General features: G+C 54.8%; 1 protein-coding gene across 4 annotated transcripts in view; it reads right to left on the bottom strand.

Annotated features, from left to right (window-relative positions):
- Positions 1 to 366: 366 nt before the first annotated feature.
- Positions 367 to 24281, bottom strand: part of KIAA0232 — a 70511-nt gene continuing 46596 nt past the window's right edge. For 2 of the 4 annotated variants that reach the window (XM_079769269.1, XM_079769270.1), the window contains exons 4-9: positions 22996 to 23062; positions 21906 to 21987; positions 16639 to 19924; positions 10154 to 10262; positions 4675 to 4772; positions 367 to 2993 (exon numbers count right to left, since the gene is read on the bottom strand). In XM_079769269.1, the coding sequence (XP_079625395.1) occupies positions 2814 to 2993; positions 4675 to 4772; positions 10154 to 10262; positions 16639 to 19924; positions 21906 to 21987; positions 22996 to 23062 (3822 nt within the window). In that variant the 3' untranslated portion in view covers positions 367 to 2813. Of the gene's footprint in view, positions 4773 to 10153; positions 10263 to 16638; positions 19925 to 21905; positions 21988 to 22995; positions 23063 to 24281 lie in introns of all 4 variants that reach the window. The other 2 variants (XM_079769272.1, XM_079769271.1) reach the window with 2 other exon arrangements.

The raw sequence follows: 24281 nt of genomic DNA, 5'->3' as shown, positions 1-24281 counted from the left end.
CTGACCTTACACAAGAGCCGCTGTGGCTCAACCGTTAACGTGAATTTCCCTATGTACATTCGGTCATGGATACATTCGGCGTCAAGGAGTGTGTTGCACAAATGCCAGAAGCTACCACCTCAGAGTGATGAAGTACAGATGAGTCTTCCTTCATGTCTTTAAAAATACACCGGTGTGGGCCCTGGCCAGGTGGCTCACTAAGAGTGTTTCCTGCTACGCCAAGGTGTTGGGTCCAATCCCCGGTCAGGGCACATACAAGACCAACCAATGAATGCATGAACATGCAGAACAACAACAAATCAATGTCTCTCTCCCCTTCTGTCTCTAAAGCCAATCAATAAAAATATATTGTTTTTATTTTTTACAAGGTTTCTTTTTTACAATGAATGTTGTCATGTTAATATAGAAAGTACACACATTTTTTTCAGAAGAAAAGGACTAAGCTCTGTCTGCCACCGAGGGACACAAATGCCTTGTCCTTTGCAAGACCGAGGTGGCGGCTGGGGGGAGGGCGGGCTGGGGGCTCCTTTCTCAGCAGGCCCCACCCCTCTCTCCTCCAGCAAAGCAGCAGGCCTGTAAGAAGGTATAACCTTCACTTGGAATGATGCGCATAATTATCATAATTACTACGACAAATAAAGATGACCAGCCTGTTTTTTTAAATTTTTTATTTTGGTGTTAACTCCACAAGAAAACAAAAACTCAGTTACTCCGGTGTACGTGAAATCAGAACAATACAACCGCGGGAAACCTCGGCCCGGGACGGACACGGACACTCAGTGCTACGGATGTGCAATGCGCTTCATACCACAGTGCGTCTCAGCGTTTTGCCAACTTTTTAAAAATGCTTTATCGTTGTGATCATCCATTCACAAAACTAAAAACCACACTTGCAACTCTGTAGCTGAAAGCCTCCGGCTTCAGCCACGTAGCTATGAAAACAAATAAATACATAACCTGTTAACCCCTGGCCCACTGGTCGTCCATCCCCACCCGTGGAAGGCACAGCCAGCTTCCCGCGTGGGCGTGGGGAGGCCGCCCGCCACCACCTGGAGCTGTCTCTGGTCAGCAGCAGCTGTCCATCGACTGAGCTAAAGGCGGTGTCTGAGAGAGTTATTTGGTCTCTGCTACATAAGCAATGATTTCTAGGACAGTTATCATTGTAGTGACTTTAGGAATTTATAACATCCAATTCTTTTTTGCCTTTGCTGTTAAATTATATTTCAGTGCAGGTGCTAATGAATTTTTAGGAAGCTCCGGAAGAAAAATACGTAAAACCTTATAAAATCTGTAAATAAATAACAGCAACGTAAAACCTTCCACGTGCACGCACACGCTCACACGCGCACACACGCACACTCACACACACGCACACTCACAAACCCACTTTAAAGTGTCAGAAGCCGCTGCACCAGCCGGGCCCTCAGGGAGCGTGCAGAGCCTGGGAGGACGCCACAGCCTCAGAGGGAGTTTTCTGTGTCATCAACTAAGGAAAAGGCGACAGAACCCCATGCTCAGAGCAAGCCCCACATTGCCAGCAGCCCGCGCCCCGCTGGGGAACGACGACGTTACTGCTCACCGAAGTCCGTGGCGAAGCCGCCTTGTCCATGTTAGGCTTTCCTGCATGAGGCTAGACATGCTAAACTGATTTCACACGTTAGGTGTGTGTTTTTAATGGGTTGTTTAGAAAAGAAAAGCAATTTTGAATGTTTAGGTTTTGAGACATACTCCTCCTAACTTCCGCCCGTGGCAGAGCCGCGTGAAGCGTGAGGAGGCGAGAGGGACGCACTGACCCTGGGCCCCGCGGAGAAAGGGAGGTTCGGGAGGCGGTTACAGGTTCGGGAGAAACCGATCCTCCACCTGCCCGCCCCCCCACCCCCCCACGGCACCGCCCGAGCATTCTCTCACACACAGAGGGAGAGCTAAGCTACACAAAGCACAGCCACAGGAGCGGCGGCGGCCAAGGTTTCCTCGGGGTGATGGGGTGGCCTTTAATGCATTCAGATGTTTACGATTTTGAGTTCTAGGGCTTTCGGTTCAACGTAGATTCTGAGGAAATCATAATTTGCAACTAAAATCCTCACCCGGTACTGTCAGACTTGCCCCACAGAACCCTGAAGGGTGTTCTGGTGTCAGTACATACAGCACAGCACAGCCGGGGCCCACACGCCACGTGCCTCCCGCACTACCCCACCCCGAATCCTTGGCTTCTTCAGTTAGCAAGAAAGTCCCCACCACAGCATCTTCCACGGTACTCCACGGGACATCCTAGGGGGGAAAACAGCATCTTGTAAGTCTCTGAGAGCACGCCCTGTGGCTGCCACTTCCGACGTGCACGCCATCTCACGGGGAAGACCGCTCGGGTCACCGGCGCCGATCCACTGCGGGGACGGCTCTATCCTGGTTCTCAAAGAGAATAAAGCCCAGCGTTCCGAGCTCGAGTCTCCGGAGGGCGGAAGTGGTCGCAGCCACTGTGGTTAGGCTAAGATGGGGACCGCGACGGACCACAGTCCGAGGGGAGTGACCGCGGGAGATGCCAGGAGCAGTGGCATTTCTGAGACAAGCACATGCACACCCATTCTTGATTTGACAACACAATCTAGTCTATTTCAAAGAGCCAAGAATTTAACAGCTTGGAAAAAAAATCTTCAACAGGATAGCTGTCCTCAACTCTAAAATAAGCAAGAAGAGAAAGAGAATTACTGATCTGACTCAGTTATTGAGAAGAAACCGAAGTTGTTTAGATGAACAGGCCTCACAAAGGGTCATTTCCCATCACATTTCCTTTAAACAGTAACGGCGCCACTCTGCGGTCAGAGATGGGTTCGAGAGAAGAGCTCCTCCTCGCCGGGGTCGGCCCACTCGCCCGCGCCGTCCGAGCCCGAGTCCTCCGAGCCCGAGCTGGCGCTGGAGCAGCGCTTCCGGTGGGCGCCCCGAGGTGCTGCTCCGGGCGTCCTCTCCACGGTGCACCTCGCTTCACAGACAGAAGACACCTAAGGAAGGAACGTGTTCCACAGGTCAGGCAGGCTGTCCCCGGGGCCACGCGGCCCGATACAAACACTGGTGACTTCCTGCGGAGAGTGACACACGTGAGGAGCCCGAGTGTCTCCAAGCAAAGCAGCCTCTCCCCGGATGCAGGGGGGTGTGGGGCTGGCATGGGGACGCCACGCACAGCCACGCCCTCCCACGGCTCCCATTCCAAGAGGGAGACCACCATGCCAACCACAAAGCCCCACTGCGGGAGTGGGGGACTGCCCGGCGACGCACGGGGGCACTTCAGACAGGAGTCCTGGGGGAGGCAGGTCTCTGCGGCATCCTCGCCTGAGGACTGAGAAGCAGGCGGAGCCACAGTCACAGCCAAAGCTCCCCGGGGACTGGGGCTCCAGCACCATCTGGTACTTTGAGGAGAACTCTGCTGTGTGGGGCTGTCTCCCACACTAGAGGGTCAGTATCTCTGCCCCAGGACACCACGTGTAAGTGGTGACCCCTCCCTAGTCACAGTAACCAGCATACTACCCCCCATAGTAACTAGTAACGCTTCCCTCATCCCCCAAAGTGAGAGCAACCCCCAGTCACAGTAACTAGCACCCCCACTCATAATAACTAACAAAGTTCCCCCATCACAGTAATTAGCAACACCCCATCACAGTAACTAGCAACACCCGCCCACCTGTCACAGCAGCTAGGGCACCTGGGGACACACACACAGGGCCTCAGGGGCATGACAAGGGTTTGGGTTCCATCTAAGAAGGCAGAGGACACTGGCTGGGAGTGCGGATCCTCACCAGCTCCGGGTGCCCTCAGCGCGCAGCTGCACGAGCTGAGAGACACACGGTTCGGGAGCTCTGAGCGCCTCGGTGTCCTCTCCTGCACACAGTGTAACAGCACCTACCTCTGGGCTTGCTGAGGGCCACAGGAGGCAGGTCAGACCGGGCGGTCATGTGCCTTGCTGTGGGGGAGACTGAAGAGGGGCACAGCGGAAGGGAAGGACAGGGAAGGCCGAAGCTGACCAGGAGGGCGTGGTGTGGAGGGAGCCCTGGCGGCGGGAGGGGCGGAGGGTTTGGAATGGCTGAGGTGGGGGGTCAGGACTGGCATACAGACTGCGTGGAAGGTGAGAAGGGATGAATGCCCAAGGCTGGGCGAGAAGCTGTGGGCGGGGTGCATTCATGGGGAGGGAGGGACTGCGGGGCCATGGCAGCGAGCATGGACGCGGGAGGAGCCGCGAGACGACAGGGCGCTTGGGGAGGACATTCTCACGGCACTGGGCTGACACTGACAGGCACACTGGGAAGAAAAAGCAGCTTCCTGCAACCCATCTGCCTGCCCGCCCTCTGGAGTCCCAGGCCTGCGGGGGAGGCAGACACGCAGGCAGGGCTACGGCTGCTGCGCTGGACCAGGGACGGGAGGCACAGGCGGGCTCCCTGGGCTGTGCTGGGAAAGGTGAGAGGGTACCCACCGTGTGAATGTGGGAGTGACAGGCTCAGCTTTGGATTCAGTGAGGCCAGAGGCGCTGTGGACCAAGCGAAGGGCCACAGAGGAGAAAGGTCGCAGCCCCGAACTCAGTGACAGGAGGGGAGGACGAGGGGCAGCTCAGACTCCCAGGTCTCGGCCTGGAGGCGAGGGGCGGGGCTGCCGCTGGCGAGTCAGCAGTGAGGAGCAGGACAGTCCACTTACCCTATTAAAATCTAACAGGCGCTCTTCGTTACAGGGCCTTTCTTTAGCATCTGGATGCTCTTCTATACCATTCTCTCCCTTGGCATTTGTATAACATTCTTACTCATTTTGAGTGGAGAAGGGAAAAAAGGGAAAGGGGGAAATTCCATTAAGACACAGATATGACACATACATCCTTGCTTCATTTTCTGCTGAAAGTCAGATCAGTTAGGCTACCAACCCGGGGGGGCGTGGGGGAGGGGGGTCCGTGTCACTAAGTAGCCAGCCAGGGCATGTGAGGCAAACACTAGGCAACTGAAACATTCTTTTCACAGACTGGGTTTTTAAACCAGGCCAGCATCACCCTGGATTCCTGCTGTCCTACCAGGACACATCCACTCAACCACGCACACAGCCACACACACAGCCTCATCTCACTGCGCTTCACAGATTTACTTTAAAAAAACAACAAAATAACAAATTGAAGGCAAGACCCTCTGCCAGCAAAACGATTCCCACTCGCTTTACTGTGAGCTCTTCACCGGTGGCGGGAACGGAGAGCAGAACCTCCGAGGTGTGCCTGTATCACGCCATAGAGTCGTGGGCCCTGGGACACAGGATAAAGACGCAAGGTCCAAGCTCGAAAGAGTGCGCATGGCATGGAGGGAGAGACCACGGGCCCCATGTATGCTGGTCTAACAGATGGCCAAAGGGGTCAGACAGGAGGAATTGCGATGAGAAATCAAAGCAGGGATGTCCTTGCTTGCTCTTCAGCAACTCAACACCGATGACCACACATTCCTCTCATCTGTGGAGGGAGGAGAACAGGGCCAGGGCTCTGGCTGGGTAGCGGCCCACAGAGGGGTGCGCGAGGAGCCGGAACTGAAGTCAGAGGAAGTAGGGCGTGTGTCCCAGGGCCCTCGAGCCCACACTCGCGACTGCAGGAGGGCGAGGCCCAGCCTACTGCCATTCTGACTCAGCTGGTTGGGGAAGAGTCTGGGGATTAGCATTTCCCGAAAAGCTCCCAGGGACTCCTTTTCCCCAGTGTTTTATGTTTGTATAGCCTTTTATTGACTTTAATTTTGCAGTCAGAGTTGAGTCTTCCCCAGGGAGGGCTGATGCACAGCCAGGGCGGGACCCCCTCCCACGACTGTGGAACAGCTGGAGGAGATGCAGTGAGGGGCCCGCGGCAGGCCTGCGTTCGGGCCATTTGTGAAGTCACGGTGTGTAGGTCCTTTGACACCCCAAGCATCTGCCCCCAGGTGTTCAACAAGATGGCTGCCTCTCCACAGAAGCAGAGGACAGGCCCGGGGTGGGGGGGCCTGTGCCGAAGGCAGGCCACCTGGGCCCTGCCCGGCCTCTCCCCGAGGCCGCGCTGGCACACCGCCCTCGCCACAGCCTGCCTCAGGCCCTCACAGTTCGGAGTGCAGCTTGTGAAAGCACCCAGGCTCCGGACAGGCGACCCAGCTGGCTCCTGGTCGGCCACGTGTGAGGCACAGGGGAGGCTGGCTGGGCCGCCCCTCGTCGCTAACACAGGGCACACGGACCTCCAGGTTTCCGGGTGGTGCGCCCTGTGCAGCGCTGGCATGCCCAGTGACACCTCTCCCAAGGGCACGACCCCGCCCCGGGCTCGGGGACTGGCTGCCTCGGGACAGCTGGGAGGTCACCTTGCACTCTGATGAGGCAGGGACACCCGTCACCCGCTCTAGGAGGCCACCTTTTCCCGGGTGGCCTGACCAAGTCCCATCTCCCAGGCCCACCCCCGGGTCAGCAAGGTACCAGGTGAGGTGAGTGGTAGGGACTGGGACACACCTAGAGGAGACGAGGGTCCATGCCGCCCAACCCCTCGCTTTCTCCTCGGGCCTCAGGAGCCCTCTATGGACGAAAGGGGGTTGTGACACCACAGGAAGGACGTGTCATCGCTGCCCGCGTTTCCACGGCCCTCACGTTGGCGCTGCGTGTCCAGGCTGTGCCTGTGCTGGGCCTGTTCTAGGCTGTTCTCTGCACAGCTACCCTGTCAGGGAGGCTTAGCTCCCACCCCTTTTTACAAATACGGGCCATGGAGGCACAGAGAGGTCGGGTCATGGCCAAGGTCCAGTAGCTGGTAGTAGGCACTGGCTTCCCACTCAGTTTTGTCTCCTGAGCCCTTAGCTATTATCTCACTGGCTCCTCCAGGGCTCGGCTCCCTTTGGCTAAAATAACGCCCACACTGCCAATGAGTTCAGAGTCGAGTGTGTGAGCTCTGGGATCGCAGCCAGGACAGACCCGCCGCAGGACAGACGCCGTGCACAGTCGGCAAGGCTCTGGGGTCTGCGTCCCGCATGGGCCCCCTGCCAGGCACGCTGGGGCACGGCAATGCACTCCGGCTCCAGCCGGGCCTCTGCCGGGCACCTGTCCCCGCAGCAGCTCCAGCATCCTTATTCCCTCGGGTCCCTGCTCCAATGTCAGCTCCCCAGGAGGTCAGGGACTCGGCCTGTGGCCTCTGGGCCCCCAGTGCCTAGAACAGTGCCCGGCACAGGTAGGCATGCAGGAAGTGTTTGCTGAATGGATATGAGTGCACAGCAAGGCCGGCAGTGGCAGGGCGCACGCCAGCCGGCTCCCACGCTGCTCTGGGCGCCTGGACAAGCTGCCTCACTGTGAGTGGGAGGCCCCTCCTCCCCAGGAGGCCGAGTGCTCCCAGGTCAGCCCCTGAAGGAGCAGCATGAACTTGTTAGTCATCATTAGCAGCCTGAGAGGGTCAGGAGCTGCCACCAGCCGAGTGCAGGAGGGGCTACCTGCTTCCCTGGCCAACCTCCTGAAATGACAGGCCCACTCCCTAGAGCCGTGGTCGGCAAACCGCAGCTCGCGAGCCACATGCGGCTCTTTGGCCCCTTGAGTGTTCTAACACCACTTCTTCAAAACAGACTCACCCAGGCCGAAAACCGACTTCTGCGCATGGGCCACGAAGTTTCAATCACACTGTACGTGCGCGCCCGCACGTGGTATTTTGTGGAAGAGCCACACTTAAGGGGCCAAAGAGCCGCATGTGGCTCGCGAGCCGCGGTTTGCCAACCACTGCCCTAGAGGAAAGAAAGACGCTTCCAAACACCACTGCAGGCAGCTGTGCAGGAGCTAACTCACAGGAGTCAGAGATCACTCAGAAGCCTGGTCACCATTCCGCACCCACTCAGTTTCTCTGTAGCCACTTCACGGTGAAAATGCACGAGCAACCATGTGAGCACCTGCCGAGGGCGTACAGACACAAGGACCCGGCGTGAGAGCCAGGACTAGGTCCCTCGCTAGCTGGTGAGAGGCAACTGGGCAGGGCACGCTAACAAAGCAAGACTCGTGTGTCTGAGAATCCCCCTCAGCCTCACAGGTACTGGGCTTCCTCGACTCCCAGCCTGCCGGCGGCCCATCCCTCGCTCCGGCCTGGCCCCTCCAGGAGGTCCCTGCTGCACTGCTCGGGGGCACTTGGCCCTCCTACTGCATCTCAGTGACGTAACCCGCACCCAGGGAACCAGACCAGACACGAGTCAAGGCAAGTTTGTGCTCCTATCGCCCAAGCGTCTCCCTGACACCGAGCGCAGACCCCGGCTGCGGACAGCAAGGCCCTGGAACGGCGGGGAGACCGCTGGCCTCAAGCCGGAGCTTAGCGCTAGTGCAGGATTCTGGGCAAGTTATGAAATCTGAGAATTAGCTTCCCGCCTGAAAACTGGGGGTGACATTGCACAAGGCTTCTGTGGGAGCTATATAACAGAAAAGACATTGAGAGCACCTTGTAAATATTAAAGGGCAACCCAGACGTTAGCTACTGGTAAAGCAGCAGGCCTTTACTAAAGGCTGTCAAATAAAATAGACGCTAAAAATGAAGCCCCCGCTCTGGGCTCCCCTTTTGACTCAGCAAACCTTTGGGAAGGAGAGAAGGGGGGGGGGGGGGGGTTTGGGAAGGAGGGAGGCGGGGTTTGGGAAGGAGGAAGGCGGGGTTTGGGAAGGAGGGAGGCGGGGTTTGGGAAGGAGGGAGGCGGGGCTTGGGAAGGAGGGAGGCGGGGTTTGGGAAGGAGAGAGGCAGGGTTTGGGAAGGAGGGAGGCGGGGTTTGGGAAGGAGGGAGGCGGGGTTTGGGAAGGAGGGAGGCGGGGCTTGGGAAGGAGGGAGGCGGGGCTTGGGAAGGAGGGAGGCGGGGGGGTTTGGGAAGGAGGGAGGCGGGGTTTGGGAAGGAGGGAGGCGGGGTTTGGGAAGGAGAAAGGCGGGGTTTGGGAAGGAGGGAGGCGGGGTTTGGGAAGGAGGGAGGCGGGGCTTGGGAAGGAGGGAGGCGGGGTTTGGGAAGGAGGGAGGCGGGGTTTGGGAAGGAGGGAGGCGGGGTTTGGGAAGGAGGGAGGCGGGGCTTGGGAAGGAGGGAGGCGGGGTTTGGGAAGGAGAAAGGCGGAGTTTGGGAAGCTGTTTCTGTGCTCACAGACAGAGACAAGCACGCTCTGGCCTGCCCATCAGCCGAGGCCAGACTGAAGGCCAGTGCAGGCCCTGGCACCAAGGGGCGCGGCATCTGGGCAGCAAGGGACAGACGCGCTGTGTCCACACTACAAACAGCTGGGAGACGAGACGTGAACATGTACACGCTAGCAAATGAGCTACGTGGCCGCAGGGCTGACGGGAGAGACTGTGAAACCAGCGCTGACGCCGGGAGACGCAGCAACCCGACAAGCTCAGCCTCTGGCGCTGGTCCATTTAGGGTGCCTCCTTCCCGCCCACCTCTCCCAGAATTCAGACCGAGGTCTGTATGGCTCCTGGGTGGGTCTACCTAGGAGGCTCATAAATGACAACCACCTTCACCAAACCTCCTGGTCCCATCTCTCCTCCCCCAGGTCTCCCCAAGCGCCCCCTTGCTGTTCACTCCTCACAGCAAGTCATTCAACAAACTCTGGCACCCTCTGCAAACCTCCGGAAGCCGTTCTCTCCCGGCTGCGCGCTGGTGCCACACTGGGAGGGCCTAGGAACCGCAGGCCCTCGGCCTCTGTTCCATCTGCACCCGCTGCTGGGACTGCTGTAATCCCAGCCCCACACCCAGTTACTCCTGAGGGTGGCCTGCCTTCCTGCACGGTCAGCTGCGCCTGACCCACAGGGCTCCCACACCTGACACGCCCCTCCGCCTGCCCTTCGGGCCTCAGCTGCAGCCCTGCTCAGAGCCTTCGGTTCTGTGCAGCCGCTCTTTTCAGGCTCTGGCCGCTGGCTTTCCCACCTGGGCCTCCCTGCAGGCCTCGAGGGCGCCTTCCTCCCGCAGCTCCCTGGGGGCTGGCACAGCCTCGGCAAAGGCCGGGGCTGCGGGTGCGTTTCCACGCCTTCCCCACGCCAGGCTGTGGCCGAGTGCAAGAGCAGGGACCGGCTCTCCTCCATCCGTGTCCCCAGCGCCTGCCATGCCAGCCACACGGACACCTCATTTGTTTCGGACTGACATTCAGAGCAAAAGCATGTATTGCTCTTAACGGGTGAGAAACGTGAAGGGAAGACCTAACCGCGTCTCCTTACCTTCGCACTCTGACGCAGGGAAAAGGGGCGAGTACAGGGCTTTCTCCCACCAGGTCTGCTTCTCTTGGCTTCTGTTTACTCCTTGTACATCAGTGCTCAACACGGGAAACTGTTTAGATTCAACCACATACAGAAAAGGTTTACAAGCTTTCGGGATAAAGGAAGCATTCAAGCATTAACTATGGACCACAAACCCAGTATTTTTAAATTGATGACTGTTGTTTTTTCTGTTCTAGACAAGGTGGATTTTAAAAAGCCAAGTGATCACAGCATGTAAAGAGAGTTTTTCTTAAGCACGCATATTGAAAGTGGAATGAAAAATCTTTAAACACACACACACTAAAATTCTTACAAGGCAAAAACATATTAGAGCAAATACCCCCAAGTAAGGCAAGTTTCTAGACGTTGGGAGTGCCGGCAGATGGTCTGGTGTCTCTGCTGGTGTAGGTGCTCTACAGAAAATGGGGGGACCCTCCTCTTCACACGCCAGGCTCGAGGGAGTCAAAGAAGAAATGGGACAGAAGGAAATTTTATAGCCAGTTTTTGGCCTAAATGTGTTTAAAACAGAATTACTTGCTTCAGTGAGAACCAGAAGGAAGTTGAGACTAAAAACCCAATAATAATGCTGAGAGCAATTCCGATTCAAACCAGGACATGGCCTTGGAAATGGGGGTGGGGGTGGCACTCTGAGGCTTAGGAAACCATACACTCTCTGCATCTCCCTGGCCCTGCACAGTGGCACCAGGCCCCGAGGGGACCAATCTGAATCCAGGCTCCATCCCTGACTAGTGCGGCTCTCAGGCCCAGCCAGATCCCGCCCACCTGCCTGGGCAATGTGGCCAGTGGGCAAGGCAGCAGGTGTCCGGGGGTGGCAATCAGACGTCTGTGGCAGCTGCAGTGCCCACATGCATCCTGGCTGCTGGTGGCCAGGGCAACCCTCCGCCATGCTCCTCCTTCCCTGGGCCGGAGGACAGGCTCTCCCCGGGGAAGGCCTGGCCTTGGTGTCTTCACCTCCCACAGCCCCGGCCCTCTCCACAGATGTCTGCTCAGGGCACAGGCCTGTGCACACTGCACACATCCTCACCGTTTTAGGAGACAGTTATTAGTGTTCAAGTTTAAATCTGTTTTAGCAACTAATACTCACCAATCCTCTAACAGGACTGTTACTCTCTTAAAGTACTTTGTGGACCTACAACTTTTTGATTTAGCAACGGGATGTTTTTTATTGTTTACCTAAATGGGAAACACACTTTAAACTTTCACTTTTGCTTAACATAACTTGCCAGAAATGTGCCTAGATCTGAAACGGAAGGAGTTATGCGGTCACCCAGTGTCAGCGGGCCGTCACTATCCCCTCCTGCAGCTTCCTCGGACAATGACCAATAGCACTGCGATTAGAGCAACAGAAGCAAGGCGAGAGGGACTGCCCAGGCGAGGCTTAATGCAAACGAGGCCACAGAACGCCAGGTGTGCAGGCACCACCCAGGAGCGGGGCCGGCAGGAGCGAGGTGGAGGCGGGGTACGAGTGAGCCGGACTGTGCGCTTAAGGGCAGGAGCAGGTCTTATTTACCTCTGCGCCAGGTAGGGGACCTGGCACACGTAGGTATTGGGTCTGTGGACCCGCGGAAGAGCCCTGCCTAAAGCTCCTGATTAGCAAGCACACTCTCTCCCTCTCATGCTGAAACCTGTGACGATCGTGCCAGTTTCTGCCAGTTTGAAGAATTCTTTCTGCATCCTCCATTAGAGTGGCAATCCCAATGGCAGGGACTCTCTGTCCTGTTTACGCTACAGTGAACACATAATCAATGTGCATGCGTTATTTTTTATGCTGCCTTTCTCCTGGTTTGTTTTTTGATTAATATCGTTAATAAGCTCCGGCCAGGTCCTGTGCGCCAAAAGAATGCCAGTTCAATACCCAGTCAGGCCACAAGCCTGGGTTTCAGGCTTGGATTCCCGATAGGGGGTGTGCAGGAGAGGGTGTGACTGATGTCTCTCACACTGATGTTTCTCTCTCTCTCTCTCTCTCTCTCCCTTTCTCTAAAATCAATAAAAACATATTTAAATATATAGTTAATACACAATATTATATTTGTCTCAGGTGCACAACATAGTTATTCAACATGGATAGACCCAAGGATGTGATCGCCACGGTAAGTCTCGTGACCATCTGACACACGTGACCTTGGCCAAACGAGTATGCGCTGTTCTAGGACGTCTTCCCACTTAGCTGTCTGCAGCTTCTAGGTCGCACAGTGGCGATGCCCACGCTCTGTTTAAGTGAAGCCTGCTTCATGCATTACTCGACCTCCGTTTGTTTTCGAGTGAGAGGAAGAGAGGAGGAGGCTGGGAGAGCACCGCCTGGACGAGCCGGCACCTGCCCGACCTCACGCCTCCCGACAGCGCCTCAGCGCGTCCTCCCTCAGGCCTCTCCTGAAACTGCCCTGCACCGGACGCCTGCCAGCCGCCAGATTTCTGCCGGACACTCCTCCTCCTGCCACCGAGCCTTACCCAGCCCTCCCCCTTCCCACAGCATCGGCCGCGGTCGCTGTTCCTTGTGCCAGCACCGAGCAGCACAGGACGAGAGAGAGAGAGAGAGAGAGAGAGAGAGAGAGAGAGAGAGAGAGAGAGAGAGCGCCAGCGCCAGCCATGAGCAGCGCTCAGGAATGCTCAGCAGGTGGAGGGCAGAGGCTCCGTGAAACTCGCTGCGTGTTCCCGGTTCCGGTGAAGAGCAAGCACTGGGCTCCTCCGGACTGCCTTTGCCAGTCTGTGCTCAGTCATGCGGTCACAGGAGAAAAAAGCCTCCCGCAGCCTGCTCTTCAGAAGGAGGAGGAAGTGTAAGTGAGGAGGTGCAGAGAGCGACAGGGACCAACGAGGGACTGGGCCTGAGAGACGGGACAGACCCGACACTGGCTGGCTGAAGTTCCCTTTACCGACAGGAAGTGCACCCAGAGCGGGAACTCAGCTCTGTCCCTCAGACGGGGATCGGGGGCAGGTGCTTACCCCTGGACCTAGTGTCCTTGGCAGCCACAGGGGACTGCTGCAGGTCTCTGCGGGCACGCGGTGCACAGCAGCGGGGATGGTCCCATGGTTGCCGGCACCTGTGGGGCGGCCCCGGGCGCCACCCCATCAGCCTCTGGCCCCGGCACACTGCCTGCCCACGGCCTCCTCTCCAGAACCGCAGGCTCCTGCAGGCTGCACGACACAGGTACTCAACATGGACAGACCCAGGACCATCGCCACGGTGAGTCTAGTGACCATCTGACATACATGACCTTGGCCAAACGAGTATGAGCTGTTCTAGGACGGAGGCCTCCGCCTCGGTTCCGTGCCTCGAAGTACAGGGCTCCAAGGCGGCAATCGGGCAGGTGACAAGTGTCCTGCGACACTCTGCTGGCCCTCAGGAGCCGGGAGCTACTGCAGGCAGGGCTGCACATGTTGAGGAGTTCATCTCAAGCCTCTTGACCTTCGCCCAAGCCGTTCCTCCTGCCTGTGCGCCGGCCTTTCTGCCTGAGCCCGCAGGTTGTTAAGACGCCTCCCTGATTCTCGGGGGTGAGGGTGCGCCTTGGGCTCCCGGGCATCCTGTGCTCCCGGCGCCTTGCCCCCGGCCATGCAGCCTAAAATTACCTGAAGATAAGGGACCCGCCGGGCAAATCCTGGTACATCCACACAACGGAACAGTGTGCAGAAATAAAGGAAGGGGGATTAGAATAAAGTGCCATTCCAGTAAAAAGAACAAATAGGAGGAAATAGATGTGACCACACATTTGCGTATACATGTGGAAAACACACTCAGAGACCCCAGAACCCCTCGTGGCTGTGGCTGGGTAGGGACCCTCACTGTGCGCTCCCTCTAAGGTTGGATCTTGAACCAATGAAGGAATGACCTGCTTCAACCACAATAAGTGATCTGTTTACAACGTGGTCTTGGACTAGACTGGACTCCTCGGGGCAGGGACAGCGCCTTGTCAGGTATGCGATGAATGTTTGCTGATTGGAACTCCAGAAAAGAATAGTAATTCATGCTCCTGGGCACCCATTCTACTGGAAATCCTGCATGTGTAGTCCACGTGCTCGGACATGGCGGGGCGCCCAGGGAAGGGGAGGCCCTGCAGCAGCTCCGAGGCTGACCAGGCGGTGAGGAGGCACGGGCTCGCCCAGCCTGACCCCATGCGGTCCCCCAGGCCCCTCTCCACCCTCACGAGTCTATGAAGTGAGCTCAGACAGCTCTGACCTGTGGTGCCGCTGCCGAGAGACAGGGCTGACGGTACCAACAACACCTACACTGGCAGGCGACCGCAATGTCCTCTGAGGACTGTACTGGTGCTAGAACCTTCCAGACAACCCAGAATGCTGATAACACGTAAATACATCAACATACTAGCAAGCGAGGAATATGGTAGTGTAGTAGCTGATGTGGAATCGCTTCTTCCCTCCTTTTCTTTCTTCCCAATCTGGAGCCAGGTGAGATACAAAGTACATAAAGGAATGTTTAAGGAGGAGAAGTGGGCAGTAAACAAAGGCGAGCAACATTGTTTCTGTCCTCAGCAAGTTAGGAATTCTGTGTTTCAGTTCAGTCTCTCTAAGGACATCCAGCAAGCTATTAGGGCAGCATTCCTGTCACCTGGGGCTTCCTGCCATCATGCACCCAGGCCCACACCCAGGCCCGATGGACAAATGAGGAAGGCACCCGGTCTGTCTGCAAAGGGGCTTCCAGTCTAACGAGAGGAAGTACATCAGTGACTCGTGAAGAATGGAAAATGCAATAAAAGAAGAGGCATGCAATGCAGGGAAAATGAAGAGAGAATGCTTCCGATGGGGCGGGGAGTGCAGTGGGAGAGGCGAGAGGAGCTCGGGAACATGCCAGGGAAGGAGGAGGGTCTGAGGGCTCCGGCACGGGGAGGATTCCGATGTGCCAAAGGTGGTGGAGTGCACAGGACACATGGGAGGAAGGCGACTCGCGGCTGCTCCCGGGCGCCGGTCCCATGGCTGAGCAGCTGCTCCCGCAGGCCAGGTGCTGCTCTACCGAATAATGGCCAGAAGTGGGCAGACCACTGCACTCTTGTGAAGCAGGGGATGCTTTAAGTGGTATTTCCTGGACAATGAATTTAAGCTCAAACACACCTAGGAGCACAGAGGGGACAGTGATTCCCATTAACTGACTCCTGCTCTCACTCGTCAGATTACAGACAACTCATCCGCCTCGGGAACATGCGCAGGGGTGAGCTGAGGTGCCTGCGCAGAGGTTCTGTGGAAGCTGTCGGGTTGCCCGTGAGCTGCGGGCTAGTTTTACATGCACCACATGTATGCAGAGAACGCTATACAGGTTCCACGGACTTCAATGCTGAGAGGCAGTTAGAGGGACTCGCTGCTACTTCTGCAGAGCAGTGTGGAGGGCAGTTAGACATGGGCAGAGCGAGGCCCATGGGCCAGCTACAGAAGGTCACCAGGGCGGAAAGCCCTGGGTGCTTGGCAACGGACAACTGTAGGGTGGGACCTCCTCCCCAGGGTGAGCTTTCCTCGCCTGGCATACGCTGCTCATGCGGTTTGGACCCCCTGACCTACCATGCCTCTGGTCATCCAGTTGAGACCCCTGACCTTTCCTCCTTAGGCTAATATCTAGGCCTCAGTTGTATTTTAGCTTCAGGACCAGAAAAGCAGCAAAACCAGACAATCAACCCCACGGCTGACCTCAGGACCGGCTGCATTAGATAATGGCCCCCTGCCCTGGCGCCGACCAGTCAACCAGTGGAGACCCTGACCCTGAAGGACCCACCTGGAAAGCTGCTGAGTATTCTATCGAGAACTTCCCTGGGGCCTCCCCTACAATCTCCGCCCTTAAACCCTCAGGGTGAGGACCCAGCACCTTCTCCCCAGGGAGCACGGCTGTGCCTTTCCCCTCCCCACCCCCCAAGCATGGCACCTTCACCTTCCTCACTTCTAAGCTCCAAGGGCCTTTCTTTCCCTCTATAACTTGTTTCCTAAGCACATTTCTTCCACAAATTACTTCTACCTGTGGTTTTCTAAATAAACGCTCTCTTAGAGTTTGGCTCGGAATTCTTTTTCAGCCAGAACTCAAGTCCGAGGTGGCCTGACCCCACTGTTGTAGCACCTGGTGCCACCCCCGCAGTGCCAACAAAACCACCTCCTGAAGAGGAAAGAGCCACCTGTCTCTGACTCATCAACTTTGAAGGCTGTGACGCTTACATATTAGGTTTGGCTTTAAGCAAAATACATGCATGGTAAGACAACACATGAGAATCTTAGACCCACTAATTAATTTTTAAATGTCTTTCCTCTGCATAAAATGTCTAGTTTAAGTTTATAAACATCAAGTCCATTTTAAGTCCTTATGTAAAACCATAAGGATGATCAATTTTAAGATAGTTCCGCTCATTCCCCAATAATTTACCGCTAGCCTTCCTTGCCTGTCCTTGGGGTAAAGTCTGTCAAACCCCTGTATCGGACACCCACACATGGACACATACCTCCTCCAGCTGTCCGGAAGGAACCGGGTCATCTTCACAGGCAGGGAGCTGGCAACCTGCTTTGCAGCTGCAGAAATGGTTAACTTCTTCCTCGCACGGGGCCGTTATTTTACAATCTGCCTCCAAGCTCTCCGCACTGGTTTCCGGGGGCTCGTTCCCGCCGCACTCCAGGCACTGGGCCTGCTTCCCCGCCGGCAGCCCCGCCGGCTCCTCCTGCGCGTCCAGGGACGTCTGCGCACTCTTCTCCATCCCTGACTTCCTCAGCCTGGGCAGGAACTTCCCCGACTCCAGTTCCGATTTTCCGTAGTAATGGCCTTCTTTCTGCGCATCTTCTTCCAGGGGTTTGAGATCTGCCTGGGGATCTTCGAACGCATCAACCTGAGGAGGAACGGGAATACTGGCTTCCTCTTTCTCAGACTCAAACTCCGACTCGCTCCCCCCTCCAGGGGACAGTTCAGAAGCGGAAATGGGGCGGAAGTGAGTCCTAGGCGAGATCCGAATGGCCCTGTACTGGGTTCTGTCGACGCCACATATCCTGGGGTGGAACGCGTCACTGTCGGAATCAGAGCAGAGGATGGATTTCGGTTTAAAACTAGGGCTGAAAGATGCAATCCCTTCGGGTTCAAAGGAACATTCCACGTGAAGAACTTGTGAAAACGGATTGTTTAAGTCGAAGGAAGAGAATGAATATTCGAGTCCCGGATCTTCAACTTGGAAGTTGCCACAAGCGCCCAGGAGGTCTTCATGGAAGACCAAGGAAAACCCCTTGTTTAACCCGCCCTCCCCAGTCCTCGGCGGGTCGCTCTGCTCCAGGGACACGAAGGGCTTCCACAGCTGCCTGTGGCCGGGGGCGAAGCTGTTCCCCGGCGTCATGAACACGTCCGTGCCGGCGATGGTCACCACGTCGGAGGCCGCGCACTGCAGCAGGCTCCCCTTCGCGTGGCCGGGCGGCACCACGGCCCACTCCCCGTCGCTGCTGAAGGTCTTCAGTTCTCCGTACACGCCCCCGAGGATGAACGCGTTCTCCTTCTCCTGGGCCGCGTCCCAAGGCTTGGAGGGTGTGGTGTAGTCGCCGCCGTCCACCTGGGACAGCTCGCCCGAAACAAAGGCTCGTTTGTCCAGGTTCTCCTTCTGCCCCTCCCACAGGTGGTACTCCGACCTCCGCACGGCCTTGCTGGGCTCCCGCAGCGGCTCCGGCTCGGCTCCAGCGTCCAGACAGCAGCAATAGTTATTCACGTCCGTGGAGAAGAGCTCATCAGCAGCTCCTTCGACTTCCACCAGCGCCACGGAGTTCCTCTCCGCCAGCTGTGTCCAGATGTCTCTCATGACCCCTGGGCTGTAGCCGTCTCCTCCTGGGCTTCTCCCACAGCGCACGGGCGTGGTCTCAAAGGCTTTGTTCTCTGGTTTTTGTTCTAGCTGAATACCACAGACAGATTCTAGTTTCGATTTTTTTTTTAAAACTAAAGTAGGAATTTCTCCTAAAGTTCTACTGTTTTGTTGGCAAGTTTCATCTTGCAAGAAATCTAGAAGTTCTTCATCTACATAATTTGACGAGACTCTAGGAACTACATAATTAATATCTTCTGCATTAAACTGCGTGGATTCTTCAAACTGGAGACTTAACGTCTCATTGTCTGAACGAGTTTCTTCTGAATGGGACCATGGACTACAGGTTCTTGTGGAAAGATTAGAACAGTGTTCATTTTCTTCAAAGGCACTATTTCTGGTCCATATTAGCAATCTGGACTGTGTTTTCTCAAGCGTGTTCACACTAGAATCTGTATTTTCATTCCCCAAGTTGAGTGTTTCAAAAGAAAATGGTAAAACAGAATTACTGCATTGCACTTCAAACACTGAAAAACAAGAGTTTATACCAGATCCTTCATTAATATCTGAGAAGAGCTCTTGATTGCCAGCAAGCAGATGCGGATTGAGGGCTGCGCCGTCTAAGATGGGAGAGAGTCTGATCGGAGACTCTCCCCCGAAGCTCTCGCCGTCGGCATCCACGGAGCTGGACGAGCAGCACTCCCAGAACTGCGCCAGGTGGCCCAGGCCCTGCAGGAACTGGCCCTCGGCGGCCGCGGAGCTGGTGGAATCTGTCCATATTGCACGTTCCCCTTGCAACTCCATCCCATCTAACACTATGCAACATTCTGCCTCAAAATCGCTTCTCTCTTTGCTTTTCTGTCGAATCATATTCAAAATCCGACTTTCTCCTTGCATTGTTTCTGAGGCACCAGGATCCAACATGGATTGGTCAATACCCACTTCATAGAAGTGTGTTAACTCTGATAGATGAATATCATCCGAGTAGCTGTTGTCCTCCGGGAGAGAACAGAACGAGGTCCCAGGGAGGTCAATCTCCTCATTTATAACCGCAGGCATTTCTACAAAGTGACCATCGATGAAAGTACCCGCTGCGAGGTATGCTTTATGAACGTTACTGCTGCTGATGCAAAGACCGTGCACTGAGTCAGCCAGTTCTCCCACCACCTCTGCTGTCGGATCCCACGCATCCTGTCGGTTCCGGTACGTGGTCTCGAGTTTACTTTTCCTGCTCACAGGAACGAAATACTCTGCAATTGGCTCGGTGTACCACAGTGGCTCTTCTTTGTATTCCTTGTCGTTTCTGCTGTCCAGGTGCAGGTCTGTGTCCTCCGTGCCGTCCGCGTCCCTCCTGCCCAGCTCTTTCGATGGTCTCTTCGCCCGCCTGCACAGCTGTCTGCCAGAGCCGCCGCCGCCGCTGCTGCCGCCGCCGCCCACGTGGGTGCTCCTTTCGGCCCTCTCGCCCTGCTTCAGCGGGAGCCTGCTCTGCCCGCTCCGCCCTCTCCGGTGCCGGAGGTCTCGCGCCTTGTGTCTCACTCTCACGCACCGCACGGACGCTTTGAGCTCCCCCTGATTGCCGCTCGAGCTGGAGCCTGCCTCGCTGGAGCCGGAAGACCAGGAGCGAGGGCGGGCCTTGCCTTCGGGTTTGTGTCGGATTTGTTTTTTGTACAGAGCAGGCTTCTCCTCCATTGTGCCGTTCCCGAATTGGTTCTCCTTCTCGATTTTACTTCTGCTCAGGCCTTTCGCGTGTACGGCGGTGGGCGCCGCCTCGCCTCTGTCCCTGCTGGCCTCGCCCTCGCTGTTGCAGTCCTTGGGGGACGCCGTGTCTGTGCTGGCTGGGGGCGCGGTGGACGATGACGAGGAGCTGGAGGAAGAGCAGACTTTAGCCTTGTTCCACACGGTCATGCTCTCCTGCAGGCAAACGGGCTTCTCCGACAGCGGGGGGAACGCTTCGTAGTACCTGCAAGACAGCCAGAGAGTTGGGCAGGGCACTGAGATGGACTGGCCCTAGGAAACAACACGGCCAAACGCAAGATTGGGACGTCCATCTAACAGTCCATGGTTACATTACCCATGGATCACTAACTTTTAAATAATTACTAACACGGTAAAACAGCCTTTACAGTTAGTCCAATGTACCAAGTACCGAGATAAGCATTGTAAGAATATTAAAATATGTAAAATGACAGTTTTATTTTCAAAGTCTGAATTTTAACTAAGAAGCCATAAGTGAAATATACGATATTGTGGAAAAATGTAATCTTTTGATCAGAGATGCCTGAATGTCATTCTCAGCTCAGGACCCACTACGCCGCGGCTTTAAGCTACTTACTTGTGCCGCGGCCGTATTTTCTCAGCTGTGGAGTGGTGATGACATGACTTACCTCACAGGCTTTGTGAGGCTGGGAGTGGATGAAGTTGAAAACCTGTATAGCCAAGCAGGTGAGAGCATAAACTCTGAAGCCACACTTCCTGAATTCAAATCCTGGCTGTCCGTTTCTAGCTGTGTGACCTCAAGCATGTCACTTTAGTAACAGTATCTACCTCAGAGTTGTGAGAAGTAAGGAATTAGCATGTGAAATGAGTCCTGATAGCATCTTCTTGAGTGACTGTTGTCATTACTGCTTTTTCTCAGGAGACAGCACAATGCCGGCATTAAGGAGACCCTCAGAATTAGCAGGGGTTATGGTACGCAAGTGTGCAAACCAGGTGCTAGCGAGGCCTGGGACAGTCAGAGAAGGTGGACCACAGTGCGCCTTCACGGTCCAGAGAGGTAGCAGTGCAGAGAGGACACCTGTGAGGTGCAGGGCCCTGGGGACACGGATGAGCCCGGACTGGAGCCTGCTTAGACAGCGACCCTGCGGTGCAGATGGGACCTCGGGAGGCGGGCTTTAGAGGCCGGAAAAGTGGGAGAAGAGCTTTCAGTTTGCTAGGAAACTGGAAGCCCAGAAGAGTTCACAGCGGGACAGAATGCAAAGGAAGACTCCGGGGCAGGCTGGCTACCAAGGGGACTGTCGCTCTGGGTGCAACAGTCAAGGTCACACGTGAAGCAACGCAAGGCCACGCTCACAAAGGGCCCATGCGGCGTTTTCCCGCTCAGTCCGCAGCAGAGCTGGGAGAAACATACCGTGTGCCTCAGGTGTATTTAATGTTCTGGGAGTCGCATTAAAAGTATAAGAAACAGGTGAAATTTATTTCAATAATATATTTTACTTAGCCAAATATAACCATGATATAGAACATTATTTCAACATGTAATTGGTATTAAAAGATATTAACAGAATAGTTTACATTCTTTTTTACACAAAGTCCCTGAAACCTGCTGGCATTTAGATTCACAGTACGTCTCGTTTTGAAGTGGCCACATTTCCAGGGCTCAACAGCCGCACGTGGCTTAGGCCACCGTGATGGACATCGCAGGTTTACACAAACCAACCCAATGCCACTCTTTCCTTAAGTCTTAGCGGCTCAGAAGAGTCAAATAAAATGTATGGTAAAGCAGTCTGCTTACAATGCAGCTGGCTTTAATACTAACCATCACAAAGAAAGAACTAAAAGGTCTAGTGAACAGGTCTGGCCAGGCCCAGGGCCGGAGCCAGCAGTGCGCCTAGTTCCCTGTGTGTGCAACAAGGTCAGCACGGCGCCTTTCCGTGCCGCGGAGGATGGTGGGAGCTTCAATGGTCACGGGACACGAATGGACCGCAAACAATCACCTTGTTTCCTTCAGTCACTGCACAAATATTGATTCAACATGTATGTTAAGGACAGAATCTTATTCGCCTTTGAATTCTGTGTCAAATATGCAAGTAAGTGCTCAATGTTCCCTGAATTATAAAATATGAAACTACATACAAGACGATGAACAAAACTGTAAAGCATGCAGCAATTCTTACTCTGGTTTTAACAAATGTGCACTCTGTGGCTAAACGAGTCTTACGTACATTTCCACTTGATCCTTTGCTGTCGGGGACAGTTCTGCCTCTGGAGAGGGAGACCCTTCTAACTTTTTGTGAATTTTCTCTTCTGTTGGGAAACAAAAATTGAGAAAGATTTGTCATGTTTTTAAACATTTCTCGAACTTCAATAGAAATTACTAGGCTTCCGTGGCAGTTTATCTTGGTAATAACAACCTATTTCTGCAGTGTGCCAGCGGGAAGTCTCTGGCTGCACCCCGTGAAGACGGCTGAGGTGAGACTTGTTCGTCTCATCACCGAGCCAGTGCTCTGGAGGCACCTGGTTGAGAAACTGAAATCCCCTGGGTACTTGTTAATTACACCAGAAGAAAGAACATCTGTTTAGATTCCAAAAATATTTTCTCACAAAATTCTGCACTCACGGACTTTCTATACCCACTCACCTTGACTAATGCTAATCTCAACAGAAAATCTTAATCACAATTCGCAACCCCGTCACTTAGCATCTAGATGGCCGAGGGCTGTTCCCACTAGAACAGAACCAAAGGGCTAGTCCCTTAGCTTAGCGCAGGACCTGGCCAGAATTAATCACAAGCCAGCCAACCACGCCCTTAACAGGAAGGTCAAGACTCGGTGGGCAACAAAATGAGCATGAGGAGGACCAGGAAAATAAAGGTGCTTAATCTTAGCATGGGCTTACAGAAAAGTTGGGAAAAGACGTGAGGAGGGCTCAGGAGTCCAAATGGCTTATTGAGGTGGTCAAGCCTGCCTTCCCCGCAAAATTCAAGAGTCAAAGTAGAAGTTCTTCCAGAGCTGCGGTACTCAGTGTTGACACCTAATTAACAAGGCCTTGGTGTCAGCAGGGAGGTGTGAGCAGGGCACAGGACGGAAGAGAAGTGCTGCTGCTCTCTCCCAGGGCACCTGCGGGCCGTGCCCTCAGCAGCAGGGGTCTCCCTTCAGGTGACAGCGGAGGGCTGTCCCACGCGGCCTGGAGACACACTGAACACAGACTCTCCACCGCTGTGGTTCCTGCTGGCTCCATCCTAAGGCCCCCTCCGCTCCCGCCCCGTCCTGGTGGCCACTGCGCCTGCGCAGACAGGCCTGGGGCAGCGCTCACCTTGCTGGCTCTGCAGGTCCTTCAGGCGGGAGCAGAGCTCCTCCACCAACGTCTCGATCCCAGAGCTCTGTGTGGGAACAAAACTCACATTCATTTGCTGCCGGGTATGTAGAAACCGGGTATTTGTCTTCTTTTGCTTTAACATGAAGGTTTTATAAAGAAATTAATTTTCCATGTTTCAAAAGAAATACATTATCGATATTTAAATGAACACAAAAGTTTAAACATTACACATCTGTAGACCAATTTAATATTCATATTTTACTAACTGAGTATATTCAATGGCACTTACTGAAAACAATCACTGTCTTCCCAGGGCAGAGCACCTTGCTGATGGGGCAGCCTAAGGACCCAGTGCCCTCCGTACAGCTGAAAGCCACCATCCTATTCACTGCCCACGTCACAAGGTCTTGTGCTACATTCCTATGAAGAAAAGCCGCAGCCCTGGCCAGCGGGCTCCCCCCACATACCAGAGGGCTTGGTTTCTGGTCAGGGCACATACCCAGGTTGTGGGTTTCATCCCCGACTGGGGCGTGTGAGGGAGCAACCAACTGATGTTTCTCTCCCCCTTCCTCTCTCTAAAATCAATTTCAAAAGAAAAAGAAAACACGTCAGTCATTTAAAAAAGAAAAATCACAAAAAGTTCATCTGAGTCCTTGAGGAGCTCATGGTCTGAAGAAAACAAGGTGATTTTTCTTTCCGAAACGAGCCCTCATGACTGACGAGGAGCAGCAGAGAGCAGGCCGCACGGGCGGCCCGGCCCGTGTTCCTTTCAGGGTCATGGGCAAGACACTAGTCTCTGTGCAGAAACAGGGTAAATGGGAGGAGGGGAGTGGGAGGGTAAGAATAAGAGCCAACTTTAAAGACAAATGAATGTTGCAAACAGGCACAAGCAAATAACCTTTTACTTACGTAAACTTTTAAACTTTAAAAATTCTCTATTTCTCACTAGAGGAAAGAAAAATCTTTCACCATATACAAGAAAAGTGAATGTATTTTGGGAATTGAGTCTCCCTAGGTGGGCAGCACCGAACAGGTGCACAGGACTGCTCCCCCTTCGCCCGCCTGGGCCTGCAGGGGCTAAGAATAGAACTTCGCCCCACTGACTTCACTCAGAATGACTCAGCACAAGTTTTACAGACATCCTAAGCAAGAAACACGGGCGTTACACAGTGTGAGCAGTTTAAGCAGCAAGATTACATGAAAACAGTTAATTGTAACGACGATAATTACATTCTATCCACATCAGTTCACAGCTTTCACTAGGGAGACGAGACGGAGGGAGA

This window comes from Cnephaeus nilssonii (assembly GCF_951640355.1).
Source record: "Cnephaeus nilssonii genome assembly, chromosome: 1".
NCBI lineage: Eukaryota > Metazoa > Chordata > Mammalia > Chiroptera > Vespertilionidae > Cnephaeus > Cnephaeus nilssonii.
Note: the sequence above shows the minus strand (reverse complement) of the source record. Positions and strands in the feature narration are given on the sequence as shown.